This window comes from Oryx dammah, unplaced genomic scaffold (assembly GCF_014754425.2).
Source record: "Oryx dammah isolate SB20612 unplaced genomic scaffold, SCBI_Odam_1.1 HiC_scaffold_16, whole genome shotgun sequence".
NCBI lineage: Eukaryota > Metazoa > Chordata > Mammalia > Artiodactyla > Bovidae > Oryx > Oryx dammah.
Window position 1 is genome coordinate 41,684,063 of NW_024070200.1, and position 17,390 is coordinate 41,701,452.

At 43.6% G+C, this 17,390-nt stretch overlaps 1 protein-coding gene across 1 annotated transcript in view; it reads left to right on the forward strand.

Annotated features, from left to right (window-relative positions):
• The window catches only part of TRPM1 (transient receptor potential cation channel subfamily M member 1), a 120,903-nt gene extending 109,867 nt beyond the window's left edge, over positions 1-11,036 (forward strand). Inside the window, exon 28 of the mRNA XM_040257108.1 lies at positions 7,427-11,036. Within this exon, the coding sequence (XP_040113042.1) occupies positions 7,427-8,684 (1,258 nt within the window). The 3' untranslated portion in view covers positions 8,685-11,036. The remainder of the gene's footprint in view (positions 1-7,426) is intronic.
• The last annotated feature ends 6,354 nt before the right edge of the window (positions 11,037-17,390 follow it).

Below are 17,390 nucleotides of genomic sequence, written 5' to 3' on the forward strand. Positions count from 1 at the left end.
CTGTCCCCACCCAGGCACAGGCAGCTCCAGGAGCCCACAGCCCCAGCCATCTTCTCCCCTGCTAAGCTTACTCCATGACCCTGACAAAATGAGAACCCACACTCCCTGCAAGCAGCAGACTCCCAGAGAGAGAGAGAGAGAGAGAGAGAGAGAGAAGCACACTCATGTCCTGGTCCCCACTCCAGAAAATCAGTTTTTGTCAAGAGTAAATGAAAGGCTAGAGAGAGGCCAAGAGTTTTATACAAATGGAAAATTTGAATTGTAAGAAGAAGCAGTAGGAATGGGGAGAAAGAATGACCCAGCAACATTACAGACTTGAAGCCAGAAGGAGGATCTGAGTTCACCTTGAGGGGAAATACGGTAGGAACGTCATTAACCAAGAGATTGCCTGGTGGCAGTAATGACAACCCAGTTGTGACTCTGTATTGTGTCAAGTCAATGTGGCTCCATGCCTCTCAACCTAATGGCAAGGATGCGGAAAGTGAATGATGCTTGGGGCACAGCAAAAGGGAGGCTGATGGGGGCCTGGGCTGCTGAGAACCAGTCAGTGCAGGTACCATGGTGATGTCAGGGTTCACAAATGGCAGCAAAACATATTACATCACCTCCAGCCCTGTTTATCCCTGTCCAGCCCTGGAGTCCTGGTCACGATGGATGAAGGCTTAGGGACTGTCACTGCTATGTTGGAAGTAAGGGAGAGACAACCTAGGATATCAATGAGAGCTTCACTGAGGGCCTGACCAGAGTCTGGCCAGAGCAGAGAACAGAGTCAGGAAAGGTTAATGATTTAGATGACCTGAATTCTAGAATCCAAGGAGGTTTGAGGTGTGCCTGGCCAAGTTGCTGTGTATAAATGATGTGGCATGGAGACAGAATCCCAGAGAACTTAATATTCTTCAGTGATTACTAAGTCTTTTGCTGACTGAAAAGAATGAGTACAGAAGATTGAAGACTCAAGTATTGTTCTTTGTTTAGTCTTTCACATATAAAAACTCCATAAGTAAGCACAATCAGGTGCCACCCTGGGTGTTCTCCCTACAATTACTAAACTTAAAAGGCAGCCCCATACGAAGTGGCAGATGGGAATTAAAATAGCTGAATTTCGGCTGGATGAGACAACTCTATGATCTATAGACCTGGAATGAAATGACAGGGTAGGAATAGTCTTAGAACTCAACATAGATGACCATGCAATCTTGAAACATGGGTCTTGTCAAGTAGGAACCGGACCTGGTTGCTCCACTAATATTATGTTTTTATGTTACCTTTTAACTCTATCATTAAGGAAACGTTTCCATATAATTTGTGAGATGCCTTGCAGGTAAAGGGTGATTATTTCACATAAAAAAATGACTGTACAAAAAATGAGTTTTAATAACTGGCTTGCTACAGAGCTCCCAATGTCTGTATTCTATCCTTTGCAAAGACACACAGGACTCTTACCATGAGAATGTGAATTTGGACCTCATTTTTTTTTGTTTATTTTTATTTTTAATTGGAGGATAATTGCTTTACAGTGTTGTGCTGGTTTCTGCTGTAGAGCAAAGTGAATCAGATGTAAGTATACATATATCCCCTCCCTCTTAAGCCTCCCTCCCACCTCACATCCCACCCCACTAGGCCATCACAGAGCACCAGGCTGAACTCCCTGTGCTATACAGCTGCTTCTCACTAGCCTGGACATTATATTTAATAGATAAGAGTCTATGAAAGTCAATAAAGTTATGCCCTACTTAGGCATATATTCTCTTGGTGCATGCTAAGTCGTTTCAGTCAAGTCCGACTCTTTTCAACCCCATGGACTGTAGCCCTCCAGGCTCCTCTGCCCATGGGATTCTCCAGGCATGAATACTGGAATGGGTTGCCGTTTCCTTCTCCAGGGGATCTTCTCAACCCAGGGAGTGAACCTGCATCTCTTGTCTCTCGCATTGGCAGGTGGATTCTTTACCACTAGTGCCACCTGGGAAGCCCAAGTTACTACAAAAGTTCCAGTGATTTACAGATTGTTGTGCCTATTATGTGAATGGAATGGAAAACATTATTTACAGAACCTTAACAAAAATGCATTTTGGTTAAACTACTTTCAGGTTTAGTGGTATAAGATTCAAATTTAAATCCTCTAGGTATTAGATATACTGAGATACGGACAAAAATATTTGAAGATCTGTAACCATTATGACCAATGTAGATAGCGTATTTAAAAGCAGAGACATTACTTTGCCAACAATGGTCCGTCTAGTCAAGGCTATGGTTTTTCCAGTAGTCATGTATGGATGTGAGAGTTGGACGGTGAAGAAAGCTGAGTGCCAAAGAATTGATGCTTTTGAACTGTGGTGTTGGAGAAGACTCTTGAGAGTCCCTTGGACTGCAAGGAGATCCAACCAGTCCATCCTAAAGGAGATCAGTCCTGGGTGTTCACTGATGTTGAAGCTGAAATTCCAATACTTTGGCCACCTCATGTGAAGAGCTGACTTATTGGAAAAGACCCTAATGCTGGGAAGGATTGGGGGCGGGAGGAGAAGGGGATGACAGAGGATGAGATGGCTGGATGGCATCACCAACTCGATGGACATGGGTCTGAGTAGACTCCAGGAGTTGGTGATGGATAGGGAGGCCTGGAGTGCTGCGATTCATGGGGCCACAAAGAGTCGGACACGACTGAGCGACTGAACTGAACTGAACTGAACCACCTCTACCCGTATGGTCATGTCATTCTATACCTGTTCAGCACCTAGAGTTCAGGGAATCCTTTCACTGAAAGTTTTTAAAACTAAACAGAAACTGAAAGTACAACCCGCAGAAAGCATCTATAAAAGAAAAGGAAAAGTGATAGACTGGATTTCATCAAAAGAAAAAACTTGCTCTACAAAAGACACTGCTATGACAATGAAAAATGAGGCACAGACTGGGAGGAAACACATGCAAATCACATATCTGCTGTAGGGCTAGTGTACAGGATATCTAAAGAACTCTCAAAACTCAATAATAAGGGGAAAATGACCCAATGAAAAATGGGTCAGCAACTTCCCTGGTAGTCCAGTGATTAAGAAACCACAATTCTAATGCAGGGGGTGCAGGGATCTCGCATGCCACAAAAAAGACCTGGTGCAGCCAAATAAATAAATAAACATTAAAAAAAAAAAAAGAACCATACACCAAAAGAAAAAGTAGTCAACTAACTATATGATAGCTTTAAAGAGAAAACATGACCTTAGAAATATGACATTATTGGAAATATGTCTTCGAGAGGAAATCAAATTTATTTCATGGGTAGGCCGTGGACCTAGAACAGTTTTTTGTTCTGTGCTGAAAAGAAAACAGAATTAAGATGTCAAAAGTCAGGAAAGTCTGTATCTCACTGTGAGTTATGTTATAAATGATGGATTTCTCTTATATGCTCTCCTGCCATTCAGTGTGTAGAGATGGGACCCTTTCCCAACGGTTTCCTCCGTCCCTTCTCTTTCCCCTCCTGAAATGCAAACCCCTCCTTTGATTTCCATATATGGATGTCAAGATTTGTGAAACACACTTAAGTCATCATGTTACAAAAGTTACAAGTCAAGGCTGGAAGGGGAGATAGTTTTCCAAGTGTCCTTTCTGTTAAATCATTTCAGGGAGAAATGAATGGCACCTGGTTCTTTCTTCCTTTTTTCACACATGCTCTAAAAACTCAATACAACTTCCCTTGATTTGGCATAAAATGTTCTGTCTCCATACTGTAGCTATTTAAAAATGAGCTTGAAATAACATTCTATTTAGTTACTTTTTTATTGGGGTATAGTTGCTATACAACGTTGCATTTTTTTCTGCTGTACAGCAAAGCACATCAGCTATATGTATACACATATCACCTCTTTTCTGGATTTCCTTCTCATCTAGGTCACTGCAGAGCCTGAGTAGAGTGCCCTGAGCTGTACAGTAGGTTCTTGACAGTTATCTATTTTGAAATAATATTCTTAACTTAGATCACATCTTGAAGCTTTGTTTCCTCCACAGCTTCAGTTAGGGGAGTGGCTAGTGTAGGGATGGGGCATTTCTGAGACACCTAAAGAGGCGTCTTATGCACAGTGGGGTTATCTGTTCATCACAGGGGAGGAGGGACGGTTAGGGAGATGTCAGGGTGACAGAATCAGATGAGTCTGAGGTCTCCTTTTTCTGAGTGGCTGGTGATGCTGTTTTCTGGATTAGGTCATACAAGGGATAAGTCAGGCAGAGAATTAGAAAAGATTTGAAAAGATACTTATCTCTATTTTACCAGCTTATTTATTTTTAAAAGTTTGCACAGCTGCTTCATCTCAAAATTTTGTGTTTGTTCAAGGATCTCAAGTCTGTTCCAGAGGCAATGTGATTTCTAATACAAAAAGAATGAATCCTCGTGGCAGTGGATTTGAAGGGCATGAGAAGACATGACATTTAATAGAGAAAATTAAGTTGGACTTGAAGTCATGGAAAATTAGGAGTGAAAAGTTCTTCTGTTGGTCCCTGAAATGCAGGAGGAGAAAGAACCCTTAGAAACTGTAGTTGGGCTCCCTATGGTTGTTGTAGTTGTTTAGTCGCTAAGTTGTGTCCAACTCTTTGCCACCTCATGGATTGTAGCCCACCAGGCTCCTCTGTCCATGGGATTTCCCAGGCAAGGATACTGGAGTGAGTAGCCATTTTCTTCTCTAGGGGATCTTCCTGACCCAGGGATGGAACCCACTTCTCCTGCTTGGCAGGTGTGTTCTTTACCACTGAGTCATCAGGGAAGCCCAATGGTAGGGAAGCTTGTTTTTATTTATTTATTGAAGCATAGTTGATTCACAATGTTGTGTTAGTTTCAAGTGTACAGCAAAATGATTCAGTTTTATATATATATTTTTTTTCAGATTCTTTTCCTATAGAGATTATTATAAAATATTGAGCAGAGTTCCTGGTGTTACACAGTAGGTTTATCCTGATCATCTATTTCATATACACTAGTGTGTGTATGTTAATCCCTGTAGGGAAGCTTCTAAAGGAGGAAGTCACATCTCCTCAAACATGGTGAATTTGGTGAAATCGGTCCTCCCGGTGGCAAACTTCCAGGAAGCCAGATCCTTCCTGCTCAAACGATGTGGTTTCCTAAGGGGCATAAAAATAGTGCTCTCCTTACGAAAAAAATTAAGAATAGAATCCAAGGACCCTCCCACACATCAGAGCACAGCTGTTCAATGCGGCCAACAGTAGAACCTTAGCAGGTTTTAGTTCAGGCAACATTATGATTTCACAGGCTGTTGCCTGATCATCTAAGAATTAAAAGAAAATCCAAAAGCAGATATTTATAATCTGCCATGATCTTCCCTACAATCCCATAAGGGAATACCAATTATTAAATATAGTTGACAATTTAAGTTCATTGGTATTTCTCAGATAGCTAAATGACTACTTGTCCCTGAAGTAAATTATCTGATAATCTGAACTTAATTATTTTTGCATTAAAAATTATTTCATTGAAGTATAATTGATTTATAATATTGTATTAATTTCTGCTTCAAAGTGATTTAGTTATATACATATATATATTATTTTTCATATTCTTTTCCATTATGGCTTACCCAGGATATTGAATATAATTCTCTGTGCTATACAGTAGGACCTTAATTGTTTATACATCCTATATATACTAGTTTGCATCTGTTAATCAGAAACTCCCAAACCTTCCCTCCCCACTCTCTCTCCCCCTTGGCAACCACAAGATCTTTTCTCTAAGTCTATGAGTCTGTTTCCATTTCATAGATAGGTTCATTTGTGTCATATTTTAGATTACACATGTAAGTGATATCATTTGGTATTTGTCTTTCTCCATATGACTTAGTTCTCTTAGTCTGATATTCTCTAAGTCCATCCAGGTTGCTGCAAATGCCATTATTTCATTCTCTTTTATGGCTGAGTAATATTTCTTTGTCTATACATACCACAGCTTCTTTATCCATTCATCTGTTGATGGACACTTAGGTTGCTTTCATGTCCTGGCTATTTTAGTGCTGTTATAAACACAGAAGTTCATGTATATTTTTGAATTATGGTTTGCTCTGGATATATGCCCAGGAGTGGGATTGCTGGGTTATATTGCAACTCTATTTTTAGTTTCTTAAGGAACCTCCATACTCTTCTCCATAGTGGCTGCACCAACTTACATTCCCATTGACAGTGTAGGAGGTTTCCTTTTCTCCACACCCCTCTACAGCATTTGTTATTTGTATGCTTTTTGATGAGGGATATACTGTCTGGTGTAAAGTGATAGCTCATTGTAGTTTTGATTTGCATTCCTCCAATAATTTGTGATGAACCTAAACTTAACTATTAACAATGTATTTTCTGAATCCAGTGAATTTCAAATAAGGATTTGAATGTATTTATTTTGTCATTGTAACCATTCCTTGCTGACAGCTATACTCAAATCTCTCAAACCTAAGTGCTAGTGTCTTCCTTTATCATCAGAGGCAGTGTGATGTGCCAGCTAAGACAGCAGAGCTGGAGCTCATGTTGGAGCCCCAGTGTTTGCCAGCTGTGCATCCTTAGGCAGATTACTTACCCTCTCCTTGACTCTATTTCCTCATGGGTAAAATGTTGTTGTTCTTCAGTCACTAACACTTCAGCAATCCAATGGACTGCAGTTGCTAGACTCCTCTGTCCATGGGATTTCCCAGATAAGAATACTGGTGTGGGTTGCCATTTCCTTCTCCAGGGAATCTTCCTAACACAGGGATCAAATCTGCGTCTTTCTACATTGACAGGCAGGTTCTTTATCACTGAGCCACCTGGGAAGCCCCATCAATAAAATGGGGGTGTTGGAAAGACTGCCTGCCTCATAGGGCTGCTGTGAGATTAAACAAGCCTAGAGTAGGACCTCGGTGAGTATGTATTAATACATATATAAGGTACTTAGTGTGATGAACGGAGAAGGCAATGGCACCCCACTCCAGTACTCTTGCCTGGAAAATCCCACGGACGGAGGAGCCTGGTAGGCTGCAGTCTATGTGGTCACTAAGAGTCGGACACGACTGAGTGACTTCACCTTCACTTTTCACTTTCATGCATTGGAGAAGGAAATGGCAACCCACTCCAGTGTTCTTGCCTGGAGAAGCCCAGGGACAGGGGAGCCTGGTGGGCTGCCGTCTATGGGGTCGCACAGAGTTCGACCCGACTGAAGTGACTTAGCAGCAGCAGCAGCAGTGTGATGAATGGTAAAGAGCACCGTATGTGTTAACTGTACTTCTGTTGTTTCCTGATGTTCCTCAGGGTAATTTTCAGTGGTTATATTAGGAGTGTGTGACGTTTAAAAATATGTCCGAGTTCCATGATTCCCCAAAGCCTGAAAAAATCATACAGCAACAATAACATTAATTTTTGGTTTTAATCTTTAGTTCATCTCGGTGTAATACACCTGTCCCTTTGTATTTACTAGAGTTGAAAACATGTCCATGAGGTTGGAGGAAATCAACGAAAGAGAAAACTTTATGAAAACTTCCCTACAGACTGTGGACCTTCGCCTCTCCCAACTGGAAGAACTATCTAACAGAATGGTGAACGCGCTGGAAAACCTGGCGGGAATCGACAAGTCTGACCTGATACAGACGCGGTCCCGGGCCTCCTCGGAATGTGATGCCACGTTCCTTCTCAGGCGGAGCAGCATCAGCAGCGCCGATGGCTACAGCCTGTACAGGTACCATTTCAACGGAGACGAGCTGTTGTATGAGGATACCTCCTTCTGCATGCCCCCGGGGGCAGCGAACAGGAAAAAAGCCGGTTCCTTCCGTGGGAAAGAAGAGAAGGACCAAAGGACGTACCTGGCCCCAGAGCGCCAGGGAAGCCTTCGCCTGCCACTCAGTACCGGCGCGCCAGCATCCCCAGACCGAGGTCAGCTTGCCTCTGACAACAGCAAGGGCAGCTCGGAACCGAAGTCAGGTTCAGACACTGGGACTTCCGCTGAAAATGATGAAAGGCAGGTAGTCCCTAAAAAAGAAGAAATGACTTCCCCACGTTTAAGTCAAACAGATGCTATACATGGAGAAAACAAGTCGGATTTTCAAAAAAGCACTCAGCTGACAGTGGAAACCACAAAGATAGAAGGCACCATTTCTTATCCCCTGGAAGAAACAAAGACAAGCCGCTATTACCCTGATGAGACGTTCAGCGCTTGTAAAACGCTAAAGTCCAGAAGCTTTGTGTATTCTCGGGGAAGAAAGGTGGTTGGCAGGGCTAACAACTGGGGTGCAGCCGGGGACCCAACATGCCCCTCGACAGTTCAGCAGTGGACCACGGAATGGAAGTATGAAGTTCAAAAGATTATGCGTTCTCGGAGCACGGAAATACCTTCCTTTGCGTCCGAAGCTGCACTGCAGGCTGAGCATTGTGGACATTTCACAGGCAAGGAAGATGAAAACTGTGTTTTTAAAACAGCCCCTCAGATCTCTCCCTTGTCTGTTACTGACAGAACTGACAAGGACAACTTACTGTCTGTGAAAACACACCAAACTTTGGGATTCTCATCTTCAAGGTCAAAAAGTTTACACAGCCGTCCTAGGAGTGTGAAAGCCCTCCAGGGCAACTTACACAGACCTGGACATGCCAGCAGTGTAAGTAACTTAGTAGTTGTGTCCGGAATTACAATGGAAGACCCCAAGGTTCAGCAAGAGAAGACTTCCTCAGAAACAGAGTGCTAGTGTGTTTTGTTTCGTTGGTTTTTACATCAGAACCACAGATGAGCTCCATCTTGGTCATCTAGACATCATCAGTTTCTGAAAACATTTTCATTAGAGATCTTTGACCATTAATTTAATTTACATTTTGATTAATTTAAAATGTAAAGGCACTAAACTTTAAGTAATAGTTTGGTAGCATATGTTAGTAAACAGTTTTTTTTTTTTTTTTTAGTTGGAGTAGGATCAAGAAAAGTGAAGACTCCAATTGCTTAATCAATAGGCAAGAGCCTATGAGCTCTTTGGGGCTTCCCAGGTGGCTCAGAGGTAAAGAATCCACCTGCCACTAAAGGAGACCCAGGTTCAATCCATGGGCCCGGAAGATCCCCTGGAGAAGGAAATGACAACCTACTCCTGTATTCCTGCCTGGGAAATCCCATGGACAGAGGAGCTGCAGTCCTTGGGGGTCACAAAAGAGTCCATCATGACATAGCATCTAAACAACAATTACAACAATCTCTATTTCTGAGGGCAACCAAAAACAGACAAAGACATGCTTTTGGGTGTCACCAATAGTTTATTTAAGGGAGTAAGCAGCTATGTGAGAAAGAAAAATGAAAGAAAAAGCAAACATGAGAAAAGGAGGGGTGGAAGAGAAAATAAACTAAGAGGTGCAAGAAGGGAGGACTGGAAAGCGGACTTAAGTATCATATCTTCTTTATGGGTTTTTGTTTTATGTTTTCATGTTTTAAAATTACACAATAAGAAGAAAAGGCCACGATTATATCAGAGGTCACACTGTAATAGGGTAAGGTGACCAATAGTTTTGTTAATGTGTAAAAATAGTGTCCCATATGAATCTTCTTGTTGTCATATAGTCCTGGATGCCAAATACAAATTAATTGTACTTCTGTCTATTGCAATGGTCTGTGTAAAGCTGTGGCTAAAATCTAAAGGATCCATGTTCGAGGTGGGAGTTCTCAAGAGTGTCAAAGATGAGTCACAGCTAAAAAAAAAAGGTGAGGCTCAATTTGGAATTTCAGACATAACATTGCCGTAAAGTGGCAAAGAGTTGGGGAGAGAGGTAGAGAGAGAGACACAGTGCCGTTGTGCCAAAGGTACTGATCAAAGAGACTCTGGAGGCTGAAGAAGTTCATGCACAGATCAGAATCCCTGAACTGGGCTGGATTTACCAGAAAGCACTGCTACACCATTGCATGGATGATGGGACTTTGACATTTAATAAATGATAACATTTATTTAATAAAGAAAACAATTGCTTATCTATTGCTACATCAAGATTGTTCAATCAATCCTGCTCCCTGTGTTATTTGACCCAAGGATAAACCCATTCTATTTGGCCTCATTCCTAATTCTTTGCGTTGGATGCCCAGAAAATTTTCAGCCCTTTCAGTTCAGTTCAGTTCAGTTCAGTTCAGTCTCCAGTGTTGGAGTTTCAGCTTCAGCATCAGTCCTTCGAATGAATATTCAGGACTGATTTCCTTTAGGATGGACTGGTTGGCTCTCCTTGCAGTCCAAGGGACTCTCAAGAGTCTTCTCCAACACATAGTTCAAAACCATTGATTCTTAGGCCCTTTGCCACACCCTAAAAAAAAAAGTGTTTCTCAGAATAAGCTGGAGGACCTCTGACAGCCCTAGAGAACAGGTTTGAAGAAGGCAAAGCTTCTCATCAGAATTCTCCACCTGTCCACTCCTTACTCCTGTCCCCTTTCTAGGCCCCTCCTACCTGGCCTCAGGTGTGGGGCCTGAATCTATCCCCAGGAGTCTCATTGAGTCTCCTGTTGACATATTGGAAAGGGTAGCTATTCCCTTCTCTAGGGATCTTCCTGACCCAGGGATTGAACCCAGGTCTCCCACATTACACGTGGATTCTTTACCATCTGAGCCACCTGGGAAGCAATATTTCTAATTCTGGTTTACCTAATTTATTCATGTTTCCTATCATTTTCTTTATGTCTTTAGCTCCATGAAATGCTGGGTGTTGTTTTTGATCTGTATGGAGGGTGTGTCTTCCTGATGTGCTTTTACCATCTGTAGGAATGCTATTCTGATCTTCTTTTTTATTACAATACTTGTCTATGGGATTTGACTTCCATGCTTTCCTTTGATTATTGTTACGTGAAATAGGTTTTCTCAAACTTTTTGAAGACGGCAGTTGTCAGGATAGCTTTTCTAACTTCACAAGAGAACCTTCTTTATTTTCACAGTCTGGCATTAAAATTTTGTAAAAGCCAGGGGACTTCCCTTGTGGGCCGGTGGTTAAGAGTCCACGCTTCCACTGCACAGGGCACAGGTTCAGTCCTTGGTCAGGGAACTAAGATGCCCTGCAAACAACAAAAAAAATTGTAAAGTCAGCGTATTTTCAGAGATTCCTGGTCCTCCATCTTTGCTTGGACCTACCCTTTCCTTTGTCTTGACTTGGCTCATTTTGTTTCCATGCTCAGCAGTCTGTTCTTGGTGTGGCTCCCTTTCTTTAAAGGAAGTGCAGGTAGGTCAGTTTCAAGAGTTCCTCTAGCAGTTTCAAAAGTTCTACCCCTAAGACCTCACCAGGAGCCCCTGCACTCCCAAACCCCATTCTCTACTTCACTTGCTCTTCTCCACTTGACTGGCCAGGCCAGTAAATACCTTCTGGCTATTTGGGAATTCTCCAGATGCCTCATTGATTCCCTTTGCTGATATCACAAAAATCTTCTAAGTGCTGTGGTTTGCTCCTACTTACCTATATTTTGGAAATCTTGGGGAAACTAGTTCACTTAGATTTGTGGTGAATGTTGTCCATGGGGCTTCGGTTTTGCTTTATAGTTCCTTTATTATGCTGCTGTTGTCATCTTCCCAGAATTCCCCCTCAGGAAAAAGATGTTTTAAATGTCTTAATAGTTATCTTCAAGGGCCATATACTCAGGTAATGGCATAGTTTTGTAGATGTTGTTGTTGTTTAGTTGCTCAGTCATGTTCTGACTCTTTGCAACCCCATGGACTATAGCCCACCAGGTTCCTCTGCCCATGGGATTTCCCAGGCAAAAATAATGGGGTGTGTTGCCATTTCCTGGTACATAACCATCATATACTACCTTTCCCCGACTGCTTCCACCATCACTTTCTGTTATCTGGACTTTTCTAACAGTCCCCAACTAGCATTGTTATTGAAAGTGGGGTCTGGCTGCTGGCTGCTCTAAAGTCAGTAAAGGGGCAAGGTTGGTGGGAAGTTTGCTTTATTTCAGAAGCTGGCAATGTTGTAGGGGGTCAGGGGGAGAGGAGACTCCTGTTCAAAGGCTGACTCCCACCACTGACAATCAGTGGGCAAGGGCTTTTCTAGGCAGGAGGGGGCTTCATGCAGAAACAGCACAGGCAGCTCTGACAGTCATCTTGAAATCGGTCATCAGTGGTCTGACCAGTGTCATCTTGATCATTTTGAGTACAATCAATCTTCAGTCCTGGAGTTGGTTTGTTCCCATTTCTTTGAGGACAGTTCTCAGAATTGTGGCAGCTTAGGTCATGAATACAGTCTGGTTGTCACATATTGATAGTTAACCTCTTCCGTCTGGTGGGGGTTTCAGTACCTATAAGACAGTTCATGGGTTTGAGAAAGCTCCAGGAGTTAGTGATGGACAGGGAAGCCTGGCATGCTGCAGTCCATGGGGTCACAAAGAGTCGGACATGACTGAGTGACTGAACTAACTGAAGACAGTTCACGGGATATGGCTCAGAGTATCATCTATAGCCCCTGAGGAGGAACTAAAGGTCCTTGACTGTGCTTAATGACTAAACTGTTATTATTCTGTCCTGTTTGACTGTTTTCCTTTGCTTCTGAATTTTCTCACTTCTCTGATTAAATATATTCTTTGACTCAAGTTTTTCGACAGGCAGGAGGCAGGTTTAGGGCATGGGAGGTGGGGGAGAAGCAATGTAGGGTCCTGTTCTATTCAGTCTCACAGCTTCTACCATTATGTACCTCTACAGTGGTGTGTGTGTGTGTGTGTGTGTGTGTGTGTGTGTGTATTTTTAAATGTCAGATCAAGTCATTCTCAACTCAAAGCACCACAAAAGCACCTGAACTTTCAGAACCTATGTGATCTGGCTTGTTGATTTTCTCTGACCTCTTCTCCAACTGGATTAGGCTGCTCTGAACACACCAGACAAGATCTCAACCCCGGGCATTTGCATGACTCTCTCCTCTTCCTCCTGATTTCCACCTGGCTTGCTCCTTCACTCCCTTCAGTTTCTGTCTGCTCAAATGTCATCTGATCAGAAAGCCTTCCCTGATCACACTCCATCTCCCATTGAAAAAAAGCCCTCATCCTCTTCCCATATTTTTCAATTCATGGCACTTGTTATACATTAATTTTGCATATCTTTCCACCTGTAATGAAAGTGCCAGGAAAGTAGAAACTGTCTCCTTAGTGACCCAAGTAGTTTTTAACACAGAGTTAGCAATCAATAGGGCTTCCCTGGTAGCTCAGATGGTAGAGAATCTGCCAGCCAATGCAGGAGACCCAGGTTTGATCCCTGGGTTGGGAAGATCCCCTGGAGAAGGGAATGGCACCCCACTTGCCTGGGAAATCCCACAGACAGAGGAGTCTGGCAGACTACAGTCCATGGGGTCAAAAGAGTCAGACATGATTGAGTGACTAAAGTGCGTCCACATGTAGCAATCAATACAAATTTGGTAACTGACTGAATGAATATATACCTTACCTAGCACATAATAGGTATTCAAAAAGTGTTAGCGCTTTTTCTTCCCCTCTTCACAGGGAAAGGAAATGGTCTGTAGGGAATACCACTATCCCCCACCATTTTTGTTCAGTCACTCAGTCATATTCAACTTTTTGAGACCCCATAGACTGCAGCATGCCAGGCTTCCCTGTCTTTCATTATCTTCTGGAATTTGCTCAAATTCAAGTCCATTGAGTCAATGATGCCATCCAACCTTCTCATCCACTGTCACCCTCTTTTCTTGCCCTCTATCCTCCTATCCCGCACAACAGAAGAATCAATACAAGAAACAGAGTCAGAAAAACAGGAGGACAAAAGAGTGACATTAGAGACAAAGAAGGAGATAGGCAGCTATTTCAAAGGCACAGAGTATCAAGGAGACCAAGACTAGTGCTTGGAATTGCACTGATTCTCCCAAAATTCAGACACTAAAGCTGAAATTCAATGAGTGTATTTGGACATAGGAGATACCTCTTTGCGAGGTAATTAATGTTAAGTGAGTTCATAAAGGCTGGGATCCTAATCCACCAGGATTAATGAATGCCCCTATAAGATGAGGCACCAGGAACAAAATTAGGTCATTTGCAGATGTGAATGGACCTAGGGTCTGTTATAGAGTGAAGTAAGTCAGAAAAACAAACATTGTATATTAATGCATATATGTGGAATATAGAAAGATGGTACAGATGAACCCATTGCAGGGCAGGAATAGAGATGCAGACATAGAAAATGGACATATGGACACAATGGAGGAGTGGGCTGCACTGGGAGGGTAGCACTGACAACATATATACTGCTGCTGCTGCTGCTGCTGCTAAGTCGCTTCAGTCGTGTCCGACTCTGTGCGACCCCATAGATGGCAGCCCGCATATATACTACAATGTGTAAAACAGATAGCTAGTGGGGAGCTGGTGTGTAGCACAGGGAGCTCAGCTCAGTGCTCTGTGATGACTTAGGGGGTAGGATGGGGAAGGTGGGCAGGAGGCCCACCTCAACAGGGAGGGGATATATGTAAACACATGGCTGATTTGATTCATGTGCAGCAGAAACTAACACATTGTAAAGCAACTATACCCCACAATAAAAAATTAACTTGAATAAAGAAGAGGCACCAGCGTGAGTTCTGACACCCGGCACCCACCCACCACCCATCTCTCACTGCTCAGTTCTCTTCATTGTCTGCAAGCCCAGAGTACTCTCACCAGAATTCTATCTTTCCTACTTGATCTTGGGCTTCCCAGCCTTCAGAACTGTGAGAAATAAACTGCTGTTTAAGCCGCCCAGTCTGTGATGTTTTCTTATGGCAACCCAAGCACACTAACACAATTAGGTATCTGAAAAAGTCCTAACATTTAGGGTAGGTCAAGACAAATCTGGAAATCAGTTCTTCAGTTTTTTAATTGTATGGTCACTTAATAGAGTTGTAGATCCTAAAACTTGTACGGCAAAGCCCAAGTCACAGTAAGCCATTTCAGCATAAAGATCCATACATTCCTTGCAGAGCGTGTGTGGGAAAACAATCCATTTTGTCCAGTTTTATTAAAGTATAATTGACATATATCACTGCACAAGTTTAAGGTGTACAGTTTAATGATTTGAGTTGCATATATTGTAGAATGATTACTGCAGTGAATTTAATTGGCATTCATCATCTTATATAAATACAGTAGAGAAAAAAACATTTTTTTCCCGTTGTGATGAGAATTCTTAGGATTTACTCCCTTAACTTTCCCATATAACATATAGCAGTATTATATTATTTCCCTAGTACTTACTTTTCTTATAACTGGAAGTTTGTAGCTTTTAACCACTTCTCTCCAGTTCCTCTCTCCCACCTCCTGCCTCTGGAAACCGCAAATATGATCTCTTTTTTCTGAGTTTAGTGTTTTTTTTAAATCTATTTAATGTGGACGAATCACAGACAATTCATAAAAAGGTGTTAAATGTATGTGTACAGCAGTATCTGTAATACCTATAACTCAATGGACTTGATATTTTAAAGTACAGTTGTAGAACCCGAGCAAGATGGAATCATATGTCACTCAAACAAGTTAACCAGAAAGATCACTGGGGTTCTGGATCCAAGATAAAATTCTTTTTAAAAAAGGTAAATTTTGAAGTCTTATTTAAATTTTGTTGTTTAGTCAATAAGTCTGTCAAGTTCTTTTTGACTCCATGGACTGTGGCCCACCAGGCTCCTCTCTCCAGGGGATTTCCCAGCTAATATCAGAGTAGGTAGCACTTTCTTCTCCAGGGGATCCTCCCGACCCAGGGATTGAACCCACATTTCCTGCATCACAGATGGATTCTTTACTACTGACCCACCAGGTTGTTGTTCAGTTGCTAAGTCGTGCCCAACTCTTTGCCATACCAGGCTTCCCTGTTCTGCATTATCTCCCTGAGTTTGCTCAAACTAATGTCCATGAAGTCGGTGATGCCATCCAACCATCACATCCTGTCACCACCACCTCCTCTGGCCCTCCTCAATCTTTTCCAGCATCAGGGTCTTTTCCAATGAGTTGTCTTTTCCATCAGGGAGCCAAAGTATTAGAACTTCAGCTTCAGCATCAGTCCCTCCAGTGAATATTCTGGGTTGGTTGATTTCCTTTAGGATTGACTGATTTGCTCTTCAAGTGATTCTCGAGAGTCTTCTCCCGCACCACAACTTGAAAACATCAATTCTTCAGGCTCAGCCTTTTTTATGGTCCAACTCTCATATCCAGTACATCACTATTGTAAAAACCATATAGCTTTTACTATACAGACATTTGAGCCACAAGGGAAGCCCCTTAAATTTTTCAGTGTTTCCATTAGGAACACTTCTCAGAATGATTGTGACTCAGATGGCCTCAATAGAGCTTCCCTATGGCATTAATTATAAAATGCTAGATTAGGGATTTATTCTTTAAAACATAAGAAAAACCTAGTTTCAATTAATAATTTACCAAAATAGTAACATCACCAGTCCCCTTCCACCCAAGGCGGCTCCAGTTCGAAAGCATGCTAGAGTTCAGAAATGCCCTGGGCTTCATAAGCTGAGGGTAGCTGATTCTTTGCAATTATTGCGTCCATAGCCTATTTGGTCCAAACAGTTAAGGTCTGCCTCTCGCTGGGCTTTTTGATCATTTATCTGCTCACTGGTATTTTTACACGTGAGGATAGCCAAGAAAAGAAAGGAAGGTAACTTGCTTAATATGGAGTTTAATAAAGAGGGTAGAAGTTAAAGTAAACGGAGGCGTTCAGGTTGCCTGGCAACGTCCTCTGTCAACAGCCTCAGTATCCCACGCAATTCAGCAGGACACCCGAGTCTCATGGCTCCGTGCACGGACAGACACACTGGGTGATGGAAGGCACCGCGCTGACCGTCTGATCCCGGTCACTGCTCGCTGCCCCGGGCCGCTTCCCCAGTGCCCGATCCTCACAGGCTGGCCGCAGACTGCGTGACGGGTCGATCTCGGGCTACAGGATCCCCTTACCCCGCTCTGGGCTCCTCCTGACTACGGAAAACACCGATCGCGCGAGCTGGGGAAGTAGCGAGCGGAGTCCAGGGACCTGTCGTGACCCCCGCCGGCCTCCGTACGTCCCCGTGACCCCCACGGATGGCCTCCGTGACACACGCCGGCCGCCGTACGTCCCCGCGAGCCGCCGTGACCCCCGCGGGTAGCCCCCGTGACCCCAGGCGGCCGCCGTACGTCCGCCTGGCCGCCGTGGACCCTGCCGGCCGCCGTAGGAGCGCCCCCAGCCCCGCCCGGGCCGCGCTCTCAAGATGGCTCCCGGGCCTCACTCCCCCCCGGCGCACTCGCTGAAGGCAAGGAAGCGGCGCTCTGCACAAGCCTCGCGTTCCGGCGCCGGCGCAGCCTAGAGGCCAGGAGCAGCCGGCCGCCGGCCCTGCGCGCGCCGTTTCGCGGGGCGGGGCGGGGCGGGGCGGGGCGCCGGGCCCCTTCCGGGGATGGGCCCGGGCTCCTCCCCGCTCGGGCGGGCGCTCCGCCGTGTCCC